We start from the raw sequence: 13,603 nt of genomic DNA, 5'->3' as shown, positions 1-13,603 counted from the left end.
TAGGGTGAGAAATCTTATCTCCCATAATATAGCTCACACATAAAACCCTAGTTTCAAAGGCTTGACCACAAAAACATAATGCAAAAGTAATGAAGGTAAATTCAAAGTGACATTTGCAGTTTGGTTTTGTGTAATTTCCTTCTAAATAGTAGAACATACATCCCGTTACAGTATGTCTAGATACAAAGACTTGACATCCCTTGTTTATTTCTCACCTCTTCAAAATGTAAAAGGAAGCTACAATAAAATCCCTGATTTCTCTCCGCACAAGCAATTTTATCTTTAGATGTTGTGCAGTTCTCACTTTCATCCAGTATGTGCTAACACAAGACATTATCATTTTTGCAAAAGAAAAGATGAAAAGCTTAAATTACAGTACTGCAGAATGCCACTTAACACAAACTGCAGGAGAATTTCCTGTGGAATACCAATCCAGGTCTGAACACACTTCATTTTACGAGAGGTGATTTTCCCTAGTGAAGGCTTCTGTAACATGTTGTGTAGTTTGTTACAAAACGGAAACACAAAGTCTAATTGTAACTCAAGTACAAACCTCCTAGTGTTAATAATTTGGGCCACTTGTGCCATCAGTCATGCAAGTGCAATTCTTATTTGAGCAAATGGTAGTTTTGATCTGAAGCTAGAGTTTGGTCTAAGGCCAGGGCTGCACTACAGACTTATATCAGTATTACTATGTTGCTCAGGGGCGTGAAAACCCTAGCGACAATGTTATGCCCACCTAACCCCCCGCTGTAGACAATGCTGTCAATGGGAGAGTCTCCCATTAATTTAGCTACTGCCTCTCCCAGAGGTGGATTAACTATGCTGACGGGAGAAGCTCTTCCATCTTCACTAAAGTGCTACAGTAGTGCAGCTGTGCATGAAGACAAACCCTTACATATACATTCTTCACAGAATACTCCACCAAAGCATTTCAGCACATGCTTAACTTTAAGCCCTTGAGTAGTCCCATTGACATCAATGGGGCTGCTCAAATATTTAAAACTTCAGTATATGTTTAAGTACTGTGGTAGATTGGTCCATATCTGAAACAGATCTTAAGGCTGGAAAAGACAACCCTCATCATCTGATCAGCATCATACAGGCCACAGAATTTCACCATGTAATTCCTGCATCCAGCCCAGCACATATTCTTGTATTGCAACAGGTTTTTAAACTAAGCATGAATGGCTTATGAGGTTTAAGTGGAAATCCTTTCGTTTTGATAACAGAATGTATTATTCTGTTGGATTTTGGTGGAAATATTGAGTTTACTTTTCAGTTACTTAAGTGAGTTTCGTTCGTGTCCTTGCTGTTGTGTGGTAAAGATGTTCTACTACTTTACTGCATTCCTAACCCCAAAGGATATATTTAACAACATTCTAAATATTAGAAAACTGGAGAATAAGCAGTGTAGGTAAATCCTAAATTTAGTTACTGTGGGCTGCATTTAATCCAGAGTATGCCATCCAGAACAGAACACACACTTTTTTTTCTGCCAAGTCAAATATGTCTAACTACATTGTCCATCTTGTACTCAAAAGATGACTTGGTGACGAAGTCGATATCTATTCTTAAAGGAACAGTGTATTCCTAGGGATGTCTTGAGCTCTAAAGTTTTTAAATAAATAGATGAATCATTTCCATGGCCACCTAAAAACAAAGAAAAGATGGGACTCAAGAGACCAATGGCTAACAGCCCATGAATTTAGAATAATTTGGAGTCTCAGCCACTGAAGGCTATAAGATAACAGCAATACCAAAATGCCATGATTTATAACTGCTTAACTACAAGAAGATTTCTTGGCATGGGCTTCTGTCATTCAGTTCCTAAAACATTAGAATCAAAAATTCAATTCAAGTATTATATTTGGGCTAGACGGACTTTAAGCTTGGGGATATCATTTAGATTTATTTAAAGGGCCTTCCATGTCACCATAAAGTCTCAACTGGGGAAAATAAGCTTTCAAAACACAAGGCATCTGGTAACAATATATGCCCTCATATTTTAGCATACCTATGACTGCTAAATGAAAACTGATAGCCTTTATCATTGAAAATATGTATTGTACATACATTAGATATTTTGGTCCTCAAATATCTATGTCAAGGAATATTTTATTTCATTTTCAATGGGAAAAATACATGGTATGTTTTAGGTTGTTTTTTTTTTAAATCCCTCTCTCTCGGGAAGATTGAGGAAACTTTTATTAAGCCTTTTGCTTTACTATCAAATAGCATTTATTTGATCTGCCATAAATTTTGCATAAAATGTATCTTGGATACCTTCGAAATTTACCTTGGAAATTCCTAGCTTGCTTATAAGCCACCAGAAAGGTTATATTTAATACTGGGAAACAAGCATATGTTAAAGTTGAAAAAAGGAAACTATAGTACATCTAAGTCACATTTGAAAGCTAGAAATTAAGCCATCTGTCACTGGTAAAAGATTCAGAAATTTATCTTCCCCAAAACAAAATCATGCTGTAGAGTATTAATAAAAATAAGTAAAATGGCATTAAAAAAATAAATCAGGAAAATTGCAGATAGTAGCAGCAAACAAAAAAGATAAGATAGATAGAAATTTGAATCTGGCTTTAAAAAAAAACAAAAAAAACCTGATTCCACACTGCATTGGCAGACAAATAGTATTAAAATTTATTATATGCAGATACTTTATTCTCAGGCATACAATTATGCTCCAGTATTTATTTTTGTAGACTACTATATTATAAACCAGCACTTAGGGTGCATTGAAAGACTGTACTATAAATCTGATGCCAAAACACTGCTAAAGTTAGGAAACTTGTGTTCTATCTATTCTCATAAAACTTATATCAGTCAATGTGCATTTGAGAGTAATTACACCCATAAAAGCAACCTACTTAAATATAGCTAATACTTTATCTATGTATAAAGTAAGAGTTACAGATATTGAAATTCACTTATGGAGGAGTCCTATAGAATTCAATAGGGAAGAAAGAAATTTATATATAAAATTAAAATAGAGTGATATAGAATAAACTCTTTAAAATCCTATAAAATTCAATCGAGAACAAATTTTTAAACTATCCTACAGAATTTGGTTTAGCGTTGTACAGGCTAGCTTAAAATTAAATAAAAACTTGTTAATTTTATCAATTGACAAAATCCTTGTTGGGCAATTATTTGCCCCTCAGATACCATATAGTAGTAGTATCACAAAATGCTGCAGCAGTTTTCAAAGTGTAGTGTACTTTCACATGTAAGTTCTCCAGAAATTTCGTGTCTGCTTTCAGCTCTCCTGAAATTCCTTGAGCACAGCCGTAGGATTAATGAAATAGTTTGTGCATTGTTAAAGTGGCTGCTTTTCAAGGAGCCCTATATGAGGGAGCATTTGCGCACTTGAAAATTAAACCCTGCATAAAAAAAACTTAGTGCTTTGAAATATGCCACTATTAAAAACTTTGCACATTTGAAGAAAAAATGTACCAGAAAAGAGTAACAAACATGGAACCACTGGATAGCGTCAAACTTCTCTAGCAAACTTTGAGATTATGCTTTAGAGATTGCATTATAATATAGCAGTTCCATGTATGTGACTAAACAGTAATTACAGTCTAATTGAATGTGCCATATTAAAAGCTAAAATGGATCAAATTACATACATTTGTCTAAGTAGCCAGGATGTTATTGTATCAGGAAAGTATTACTAGTAATCAATGTTTGGTAGACAAACTACACAAGCGTAATAATAGACAAAGTGATCTGGAGATCTCACCACACGCTTTAGCGATTAGTAGAAAAGTTGTTTCCTAGTGCAATTTTTATAGAATAGCTTTTTCTTTTAAAAAAAAAAAGCTAACAGCACATATAATTAGTGTAGTTTTTATTAACACATGCGTCTTACACAGTAAAAATTCCTAACAAGCAGAAAGATGCAATGTCTGACATCGATTTTATGATATCTGTTGTTTTGGGGCCCATTTCTGCAAACTTACTCACATGAATAGTCCTGAGGACTCCAATGAGAATAATTAAATTAAATAAGGTTTTCCAGGATCAGGCCCTTAGTAAGGAAAAGTGAGCTCTATGCTCCAATCCCGCAAAACACACATAAGTCGGTAAACTTGGAGTTCAGTGCGACTTAGTGCTTCATTCTTGCACAGTTCCTTCCCTGAGTTAAGAAAGCTGATTAAGCATGGTACAGTTTAGAATACACTCCATACCCAACTACTCCTAGTGTTTTCCCTGGAAAAACTCGAGTTTATCTATGTACGTATTTTTGGATGAGTTAACATAGTGGAAAGTGCATTAAAAAAACTGCAGACACCCAGGATATTAAGGGGGGGGGGAGGAGGAGAACAGGAGCTATTAATCAGCACGAGACATTTTAAAAGTGCCTTCTCTTGAATTTCACTCGAAGTATTCCTATTACGTATTTTTAAATAATAAATTACCTTTGGAGTAAGGGCAACTGTACAGGCAAGACTGAATCAAACTCAAACAATTCATATCTTTGCAGCCTGCAAACCTTATCCATCTTTCCACAATCTAAATATTTTACAGATGCAATATCTGTATGATGTTTATGCCTGAACGCTTTACTTTCTGTAGCATGCTTTCATTCTTTACAAGATCTGTGCCAATATTTTTTTGAACTGTGTCTGTCTCTGAAGTCTTCAGCCAAAAGCAAAGGAAAAAATACAATTCACTATCTTCCCTAACTAAAAGTAATCTAGTCATCTATATAGCTGTTCAGTGATACTTTTAAAGCTAAATCATTAAGCCTATACGAAAAAAGGAAGAATTTTAATGTTTTGTATTTTCCTCTCCCACAAAGATCCTATATGCAAAAAAAAAAAAAAAAAAAAAAAAACCGCCCACCCTAATATTTATTTTGTGAATCCTTCTCCTATGATCTGTTTGCCTGGCTAGAGAATCTTGCCTGGCAAAAGTAATAGAAGTTCTGATTTTTTTTTTAAATCCATCTGAACATGGAAATTGAATTAGAAACCATATTCTCTGTGTTTACTAAGAGGTATGCACTCCAACATTTAGCGTCATGGAGCAGAGTTAAAACTAGAAACGGTGAAGATAATTTAGCTACGTGAATGCCTACTCTTCAGTGAAATGCTGCCAAAATTAAATAGGAATGAAACAGCACTTTGTAGTCATTGGTCGCTCAGCAGGGTTTGTGTAGTTAAAAACCTAAGTGAAAAGGGTGATTGACCTACATTGCTACTAGCTTAGCACAGCTGTAGTTTCATATTTTCACTGCTTCTGAGGAAGCTCATTATTTAATGCAACTGAGTTACATGTAATTGTCAGCCTCTCATTTTACACTTTGGGCCAGATATTAGTCTCAGATGTGCGGCACAAATTGCCATGCATCTGGAAATGCCCACTGTGGCACATGCGTGCCCAAGCAGAGTAGCAACCCTGAAGATAGAACCGTGCATGCTTTGTGCCGAAAATAAGGATGCTGCCCTGTGGTGCTAATGAACATGCAAAAGTCAAGTGAGCAGACAGAGTAGGAAAAAACCCTGCCACCTGAGAAGGGTAACAGTGGGCATTTTCCATTTTAAAGTTCTTTTTGTAAAAAGTTCCCTGTGATACATAACTAAAGCATATTTCATACAACTCATACCTGTGGTTTAAATAAGTAATAACCTTCCAGTTAACAACCAGTCTGATATGTTAACAGCCCAAGGACTGTTAACATAACAACTGGTCATTAACTGCCATAATGACAGATTTCAAAGAGAATATCACTCTTGTAAATGGACATGCTGCCACTCAGAATGGAGGAGAGATTGGGATAGGTAGATACATTAAGATGTCATTTCACATTGCTGGAGAAAAACTGTTTGTATTAATAGTATGTTCCATTTACTATTTTGCATCCAATTATAGAGAGTGAACCTAAATTCCTTAAAGTAAGTCTTTCACTTCTTAACCTAAGAGTGTGAGAGCAGGAGACAGAAGCTTGCAGGGAAACTATATTCTGCATCTCATTTTCATGAGAAGTTATTTCTAATACTGAGCCCTTTCTTTATACAAGTGAAATTCCTTCCTGGTTAACAGAATAGGGCTCATTCCTGCAGGACCCACCGCAACTGTCCCTCTAATCGAGGTGAATTGTCCCTCTGAAGTCACTGGGACAACTCACATATGTGAGGATGAGGCCATCAATGGAGCCTCTGGGACACAGCTTGTTACATCTTACTACAGAGACGTCCCCTGCTTAGAAAGCAGGAGTTAATGATGTTAAACTAATTTTACTTTTAACTGGGAGAGTTAGTTTGAATAGAGTTCAGGAGTTCCAGTTATCCAAGGAGGTTATCTAGTGCTCATCACAATGGTATCGAGTGCTGATATTGAGAAACTACTACTTTTCAGAATGAATTTTTAAGTACACACAAAAGATTTGAAGAAGGGACAGGAAAGACAGGAAGCCTCCCTGCAAACAACCTAGGTCACCCTCCTCCCCCCAGTTTGATAATCTGACCATGTAAAGCACACAGAGTGGCTCCATTATTGCGTCTAGAATTTCTGGAATGGCTATCTTATTGAAAACCAACAAACAGAAAAAAATTGTTAAACTATTTTACTCTTTTAGTATCATTTGAAGTCACATATCCTCTAGAGGGCACCACATAAATTAATAGGAAGCTAATACAGTTTTATATGTAACTGACTAAAACACCGTTTACAGTTAAAAAGATCTTAAGAGGATAGTTTGAGCTGTAATCTAACCCTAATCTGTTCATTAGCACCAAGTAATTTATTCTTCATATTCATATCAAAGAAGTTTTCATATTTTTGTAAGCTATTTGCCTACAAAGCTAGAGAACAACTAGCACTTTCATTAGCATTATAATGAAGATTACTTGTACAGGTTCACTGCATAACTAAGTGATAAGGCAATGAGGAATATGACTATCTGCAATTACCTTAAGTGCATCAGTTTGAAGTCTAGTGTAAATACGAAGTTTGAGTCTATGCACTCACAAATATCACTACAGAATAAGCACCATGACTAAATTTTGATGAATCCACAGCCAGATGAGAAATATTTAAACCTGACAGGGATACGATTTATCTCCCCTGTTGGTTGTAGTTACACCAATCAGAAAAGCAAACACTGTGTATGGATGATAAACTGACTTATGTGCAGGTTTCAAGTGTGGTTATATTCAGACAAATGACTATGTAGAAATGGGGCCCCTTCGTACTTGCATATTAGGTCAAATGGTCTTCAAGCTCAATCTACTGGCAAACCAAGTTTTCACTCGAGCGAACTGTGCAGAGCCCAAGCAGCCACAGAAGAACAAGCAGGGTTCTAGTCTGCACCACACACACACCCACCCCCCCGCCCCCAGAACGGTCACCACCTAATGTTCCAAATGTTTGATCATTTTTTGCTGTTGATTTGAGAAGCACAGGGAACACATTTTTATTTTGAGAGCCCAAATTTGCTTAACTAGCTGATAGAAAATACAAAGACACCGATAAACCTGTAACGGCCTTTCCCATGTGACTTTTGCCCCTCCCACTACTGCATAATCATTTGAAATGGGGGTGGGGGGGGGGGGAGAAATCAATCTTAAAAATTAGTTTGAAAATTAGGAGAGAAGCTAGATTGTCACCAGGAAATAAGCGGTTTTTTTTCCTGCATTTTGAGACCATGGCCATGAGCATACGACTGACAGTTGTACATTAATTCCTTTAGATATGGTTTCCAGCCCTTTTAAGCAACCCTACCAATTTGTTGGAATAAGGCCTCACTAACTACTTCACTGGCACCCTCCCCACAAGAATCTCAGGGTCCAAACTTGACGCGGAGCTCCACCACACCTGCGCTACGCTACTTTGCATTCAGTTCAGTGTTCTCCAACCTGCAACGGTGGGCTTCACAAGGAAAAACACGCCACATTACACAAGACTGCGTTAGAAGCACCTCCAGTTGGATCAGAAATCAGAGTGTGTATAACTGAATGGAAGATACCAAGCAGCAGTACAGAGCTCACACCTGTGTTCCCCTCCCACAATCTGATCATCATTAAGGCAGGGAGATGTAATGAGGCCAGCCAGCAGAGTACCAGTGACCACCAGTATAGTATTTCACATTCATTTGTTGCGCTATATTTTTCTGGGGTGCATGGCCATTTTAGACCTACCACCTAATCTATTTTAGGGCTTGTCTGCACGGTGGGGTAATGTGCTTTCTGAGGGTGAGAGTTCTACCATGCACTAACATATTATACATTAATGGGTCCATGTTGACTTTGCTGGGGCGTACTTAAGGGTCCCGAATGCATGTCAGTGTAGTACTGTTTTAAACAGCACCACGTTAAAACACACCAGCAGGGTCTAAGTGGACCAGTTAATCTGCAACATAGTGAGCTTTAAAACTCCGCACTTGTGTTACAAGAGGTAGAAAGGATTCCTCCAAGTTTGGGGTGGAAGCACAGCAGAGTGCAAAACCTACAAAGCTTACACTCCTCTCAATAGAAGGCTTCAGACTCCAGTGTTGTCAGGCTGACATCTATACATTTTACACCGAGTACTCTACTTTAAGAAGGTATGCAGTGGGTTACTTCAAGTTGAAGTATTTTCTCTATCATGGCATTAGTTTTATCTGTACAGTACTTAAAATACAGCACTGGGCAAAGATTTTATAGCAGTCAGGTGTTTATTGTTCCAAGGTCTCTCACGTGTAAGACAGATCGAACAGGACTACAATGCTTACATACTAGACAACAATAACTCCTCCCTCCTACCTCAGGTAGTCTCTGCGACAAAGGATAAGGTTGGCTTTGGTGTACAAGGTGGAGCCCACCTCCCCCAGACGACAGTCACAGCAAGCACACTTCAGGCAGTCCTCATGCCAATATTTGTCCAGGGCTTTTAGAAGATACCGGTCCTTGATCTTACGGTTGCAGCCAGCACAACCTTTCGGCTTGGTGTCTGGCTGGACTGAGAGCATTTGTATACCTGAAATAAAACAAATGAGACAGAAGAATGGGATCAAAAGAAGTCTCCCCTTCACAGGTGTGAATTTTTCTTCCTAATGCATAAAGCGACAGCTCTTTAGATGAAGCGTATGATCTAAATAGTTAATATCACATTGACAATAGCATTGAGATTCATTTAATCTAGCTGGTTAGTGCAGATCTCTGCTAAGTTCCTTACCTTCTCCCCAACATCCCTGCTTTCTCAGTCACTTTGCAAAAATTGCTCTATAATGGGTTAAAAATGCTCACATAAAATGTCAAATTTCTAATGGCCGAAAATTTGAACAAATCTGAGGAAGAGTTGAATCAGAAGCCAAAAATATATATCTCCTGAATTTGATAATATTTAGTATTCAGCACATCCAAAGGATTCACAAATATTAAGCACAAGTGTTCCAATTTTATAGGTGGGAAAAATTGAAGCAATTAGGAGGTATAAGTCTAGATTTTCAAGAGGGCTCAATATTTAGGGCCAGATTTCTGGGAGATCAGTTCCCATTTAGGCACCCAAAAAAAGGTGACCAAATAGTGAAAATTAGGAGGTGCTGAGAATTTCTCTGTGAGCACTTTTCATCCAGACTAAATAGCACTAAAGCACTATTGGCCCTAAATGACCTGCACAAGGTCAGTGATTCGCTGGCAAGCAGATCAACAGAATCCACTTCTCCTGATTCTCCCAGCTCTGGCCAGTATACAGTGATATAGAAGACGACCATTTTATGAACAAACACCTATTATAACAAACATTGCTTAAGAGATGTAAATGGAATTATAGCAGCTTTAGATAAAACAGTAAATGTCACTTATAAATGAGATGTTGAGTGGCTGACATCTACAGGTTGCAAAATTAAGTTAAAGGGGAAATTGGGGTGGGGAGGTAGATGACTAGGAGAATTGGAAATGATACTGTGGGCTTGTCTACACTTACCAGGGGAATCGATGTGTGGTGATCAACTGCTCATGCATCGATTTAGTGAGTCTAGTGAAGACCCGCTAAATCGACCAGAGATCGTTCTCCCGTCAACTCCTGTACACCACCTGAACAAGAAGCACAAGGGGAGTTGACGGGACAGCGTCTCCCATCAACATAGCATAGCGTGGACCCGCAGTAAGTAGATCTAAGTACGTCCACTTCAGCTATGTTATTCACGTAGCTGAAGTTGCTTAACTTAGATCGATTACCCCCCACCCCGTAGTGTAGACAAGGCCTTAGTTGCTATATCGCCAAAGGACGCAATCAGGAGTAGGGCACGACTGCACTAGTTTTAAACAGTTTAAAAAACACATCTTGAAAGATCTTCAAAGATCTTGAAAAGGTATGTCTCTAGGTTACTAGTTTGAATCCCCACCCCAGATCGGCATAGTTATCAGACTGATCCTTTAAAATTCAAGCATTTCCCTCCTCTGCCCCCAGCATCTCAAAGTCCTCCCACTTTAAACAGGAAAGAGGGCTATATTATTTCTCCTTGCATTACAACAGGCAGGCAGGCAAAGAAAGAGAGAGAGAATGCACCAAACACACACTGACATTACTATATTTTTTCCAGTGTTTCAAGCCAAGCATATAAGTTTGTATTTTTAATAAGAGTTCACCCAATTATAAATATTACAATCACAGGTTTCAGAGCAGTAGCCGTGTTAGTCTGTATCAGCAAAAAGAACGAGGAGTTCTTGTGGCACCTCAGAGACTAACAAATATATTTGAGCATAAGCTTTCACGGACTAAAACCCACTTCATCAGATGCATGCAGTGGAAAATACAGTAGAAAGGTGTACACACACACACAGAACATGAAAAAAAATGGGTCTCATAGTCAAATGTGAAAGATCTGAGCAATACAATAAATAACCCCAACCCAGAATCAAGTGTTACTACCCACACCCCTAGCCTAGAGAGGCTAACAGAGGGAGTTTGCCTGGGGAGAGCCCACTGAGACTTACATCTTGCTGGCTTCTCTGAACAGTTACTACTGAGAAAGCTAGTAGAAAGAAGGCAATATGGATGGGGAGTGTTCAGCTGTTGTGACCTGCACTGGATGTGCCATGTTTGTCTTTCTGCCACAGGACAGAAGCGACTGTGTCTGTATAAAGTGCAAGCTGGTCTCCATATTGGAAGAGAAGGTTCAAGGTCTGGGGCAACAGGTATCGACCCTGCGTTGCATAAGAGAAACTGAAGATTTCCTGGACAGACGTCAGGATATGCTTCTACAGACACAACGTTCTGAAGATTCAGAGCAGACTGCATTGTGGGGACAGGAGAAGGGTAAAGAAATTTGGCAGCATGTGACCTCCAGAAGAAGAAAGGGGAGCATCCATGTACCAGCAACACAGATACAGGTAAGTAACCATTTTCATGTTCTCTCCACAGGTACTAATGCGGAGAGTGGACTAGATGATATCTCTGAGGGAAGGGAACAGAAGGAGACTCCGCTGATTGGAGGGCATGAGATGCACTATCCTAGGGTTGGGGGTTCCATGACCACTGCTCCCAAGAGAAGGAGACGGGTGGTGGTGGTCAGGGACTCTCTCCTCAGGGGGACTGAGTCATCTATCTGCTGCCCCGACCGGGAAAACCGAGAAGTCTGCTGCTTGCCAGGAGCTAGGATTCATGATGTGACGGAGAGACTGCCGAGACTCATCAAGCCCTCGGATCGCTATCCCTTCCTGCTTCTCCACATGGGCACCAATGATACTGCCAAGAATGACCTTGAGGAGATCACTGTAGACTATGTGGCTCTGGGAAGAAGGATAAAGGAGTCGGAGGTGCAAGTGGTGTTCTCTTCCATCCTCCCCGTGGAAGGAAAAGGCCTGGGTAGAGACCGTCAAATCGTGGAAGTCAACGAATGGCTACACAGGTGGTGTCTGAGAGAAGGCTTTGGATTCTGTGACCATGGGATGGTGTTCCAAGAAGGAGGAGTGCTAGGCAGAGATGGGCTCAACCTAATGGAGAGGGAAGAGAATCTACGCAAGCAGGCTGGCTAGCCTAGTGAGGAGGGCTTGAAACTAGGTTCACCAGGGGAAGGAGACCAAAGCCCAGAGGTAAGTGGGGAAGTGGGATATCGGGAGGAAGCACGAGCAGGAGCGCGCGAGAGGGGAGGGCTCCTGCCTCATACTGAGAAAGAGGAACGATCAGCAAGTTATCTCAAGTGCCTATACACAAATGCAAAAAGCCTGGGAAACAAGCAGGGAGAACTGGAAGTCCTGGCACAGTCAAGGAATTATGATTTAATAGGAATAACAGAGACTTGGTGGGATAACTCACATGACTGGAGTACTATCATGGATGGATATAAACTGTTCAGGAAGGACAGGCAGGGCAGAAAAGGTGGGGGAGTTGCATTGTATGTCAGGGAGCAGTATGACTGCTCAGAGCTCAAGTATGAAACTGCAGAAAAACCTGAGAGTCTCTGGATTAAGTTCAGACATATGAGCATCAAGGGTGATGTCATGGTGGGAGTCTGCTATAGACCACTGGACCAGGGGGATGAGGTGGAAGAGGCTTTCTTCCGGCAACTCATGGAAATTACTAGATTGCAGGCCCTGGTTCTCATGGGAGACTTCAATCACCCCGATACCTGCTGGGAGAGCAATACAGCGGTGCACAGACAATCCAGGAAGTTTTTGGAATGTGTAGGGGACAATTTCCTGGTGCAAGTGCTGGAGGAACCAGACTAGGGGCAGAGCTCTTCTTGACCTGCTGCTCACAAACCGGGAAGAATTAGTAGGGGAAGCAAAAGTGGATGGAAACCTAGGAGGCAGTGACCATGAGATGGTAGAGTTCAGGATCCTGACACAGGGAAGAAAGGAGAGCAGCAGAATACGGACCCTGGACTTCAGAAAAGCAGACTTTTTCCTCCCAGGGGATGATGCCCATCAGTTCCCTGAGGGAGTCAAACATAAGGGGAAAAGGAGTCCAGGAGAGCTGGCTGTATTTTAAAGAATCCTTATTGAGGTTACAGGGACAAAGCATCCCGATGATGGGTAGAAAGAATAGTAAATATGGCAGGCGACCAGCTTGGCTTCACAATGAAATCCTTGCTGATCTTAAACACAAAAAAGAAGCTTACAAGAAGTGGAAGATGGGACAAATGACCAGGGAAGAGTATAAAACTATTGCTCGGGCATGCAGGAGTGAAATCAGGAAGGCCAAATCACACCTGGAGTTGCAGCTAGCAAGAGATATTAAGAGTAACAAGAAGGGTTTCTTCAGGTATGTTAGCAACAAGAAGAAAGTCAAGGAAAGTGTGGGCCCCTTACTGAATGGGGGAGGCAACCTAGTGACAGAGGATGTGGAAAAAGCTAATGTACTCAATGCTTTTTTTGCCTCTGTCTTCACGAACAAGGTCAGCTCCCAGACTGCTGCACTGGGCAGCACAGCATGGGGAGGAGATGACCAGCCCTCTGTGGAGAAAGAAGTGGTTCGAGACTATTTATAAAAGCTGGACGAGCACAAGTCCATGCGGCCAGATGTGCTGCATCCGAGAGTGCTAAAGGAATTGGCAGATGTGATTGCAGAGCCATGGGCCATTATCTTTGAAAACTCACGGTGATCGGGGAAGTCCCGGACAATTGGAAAAAGGCTAATGTAGTGCCCATCTTTAAAA

At 40.2% G+C, this 13,603-nt stretch overlaps 1 protein-coding gene across 6 annotated transcripts in view; it reads right to left on the bottom strand.

Moving 5' to 3' along the window:
• LMO3 (LIM domain only 3) overlaps positions 1 to 13,603 on the bottom strand; it is a 79,811-nt gene that overhangs the window by 56,490 nt on the left and 9,718 nt on the right. For all 6 annotated transcript variants that reach the window (XM_073329844.2, XM_073329823.1, XM_073329805.2 and 3 more), the window contains one exon: positions 8,766 to 8,979. In XM_073329844.2, coding sequence (XP_073185945.1) covers positions 8,766 to 8,971 — 206 coding nt within the window. In that variant the 5' untranslated portion in view covers positions 8,972 to 8,979. The remainder of the gene's footprint in view (positions 1 to 8,765; positions 8,980 to 13,603) is intronic.

This window comes from Lepidochelys kempii, chromosome 1 (assembly GCF_965140285.1).
Source record: "Lepidochelys kempii isolate rLepKem1 chromosome 1, rLepKem1.hap1, whole genome shotgun sequence".
NCBI classification, from domain to species: Eukaryota; Metazoa; Chordata; order Testudines; family Cheloniidae; genus Lepidochelys; species Lepidochelys kempii.
The sequence above is the reverse complement of the archived record's forward strand: the minus strand, read 5'-3'. Positions and strand labels throughout refer to the sequence as shown.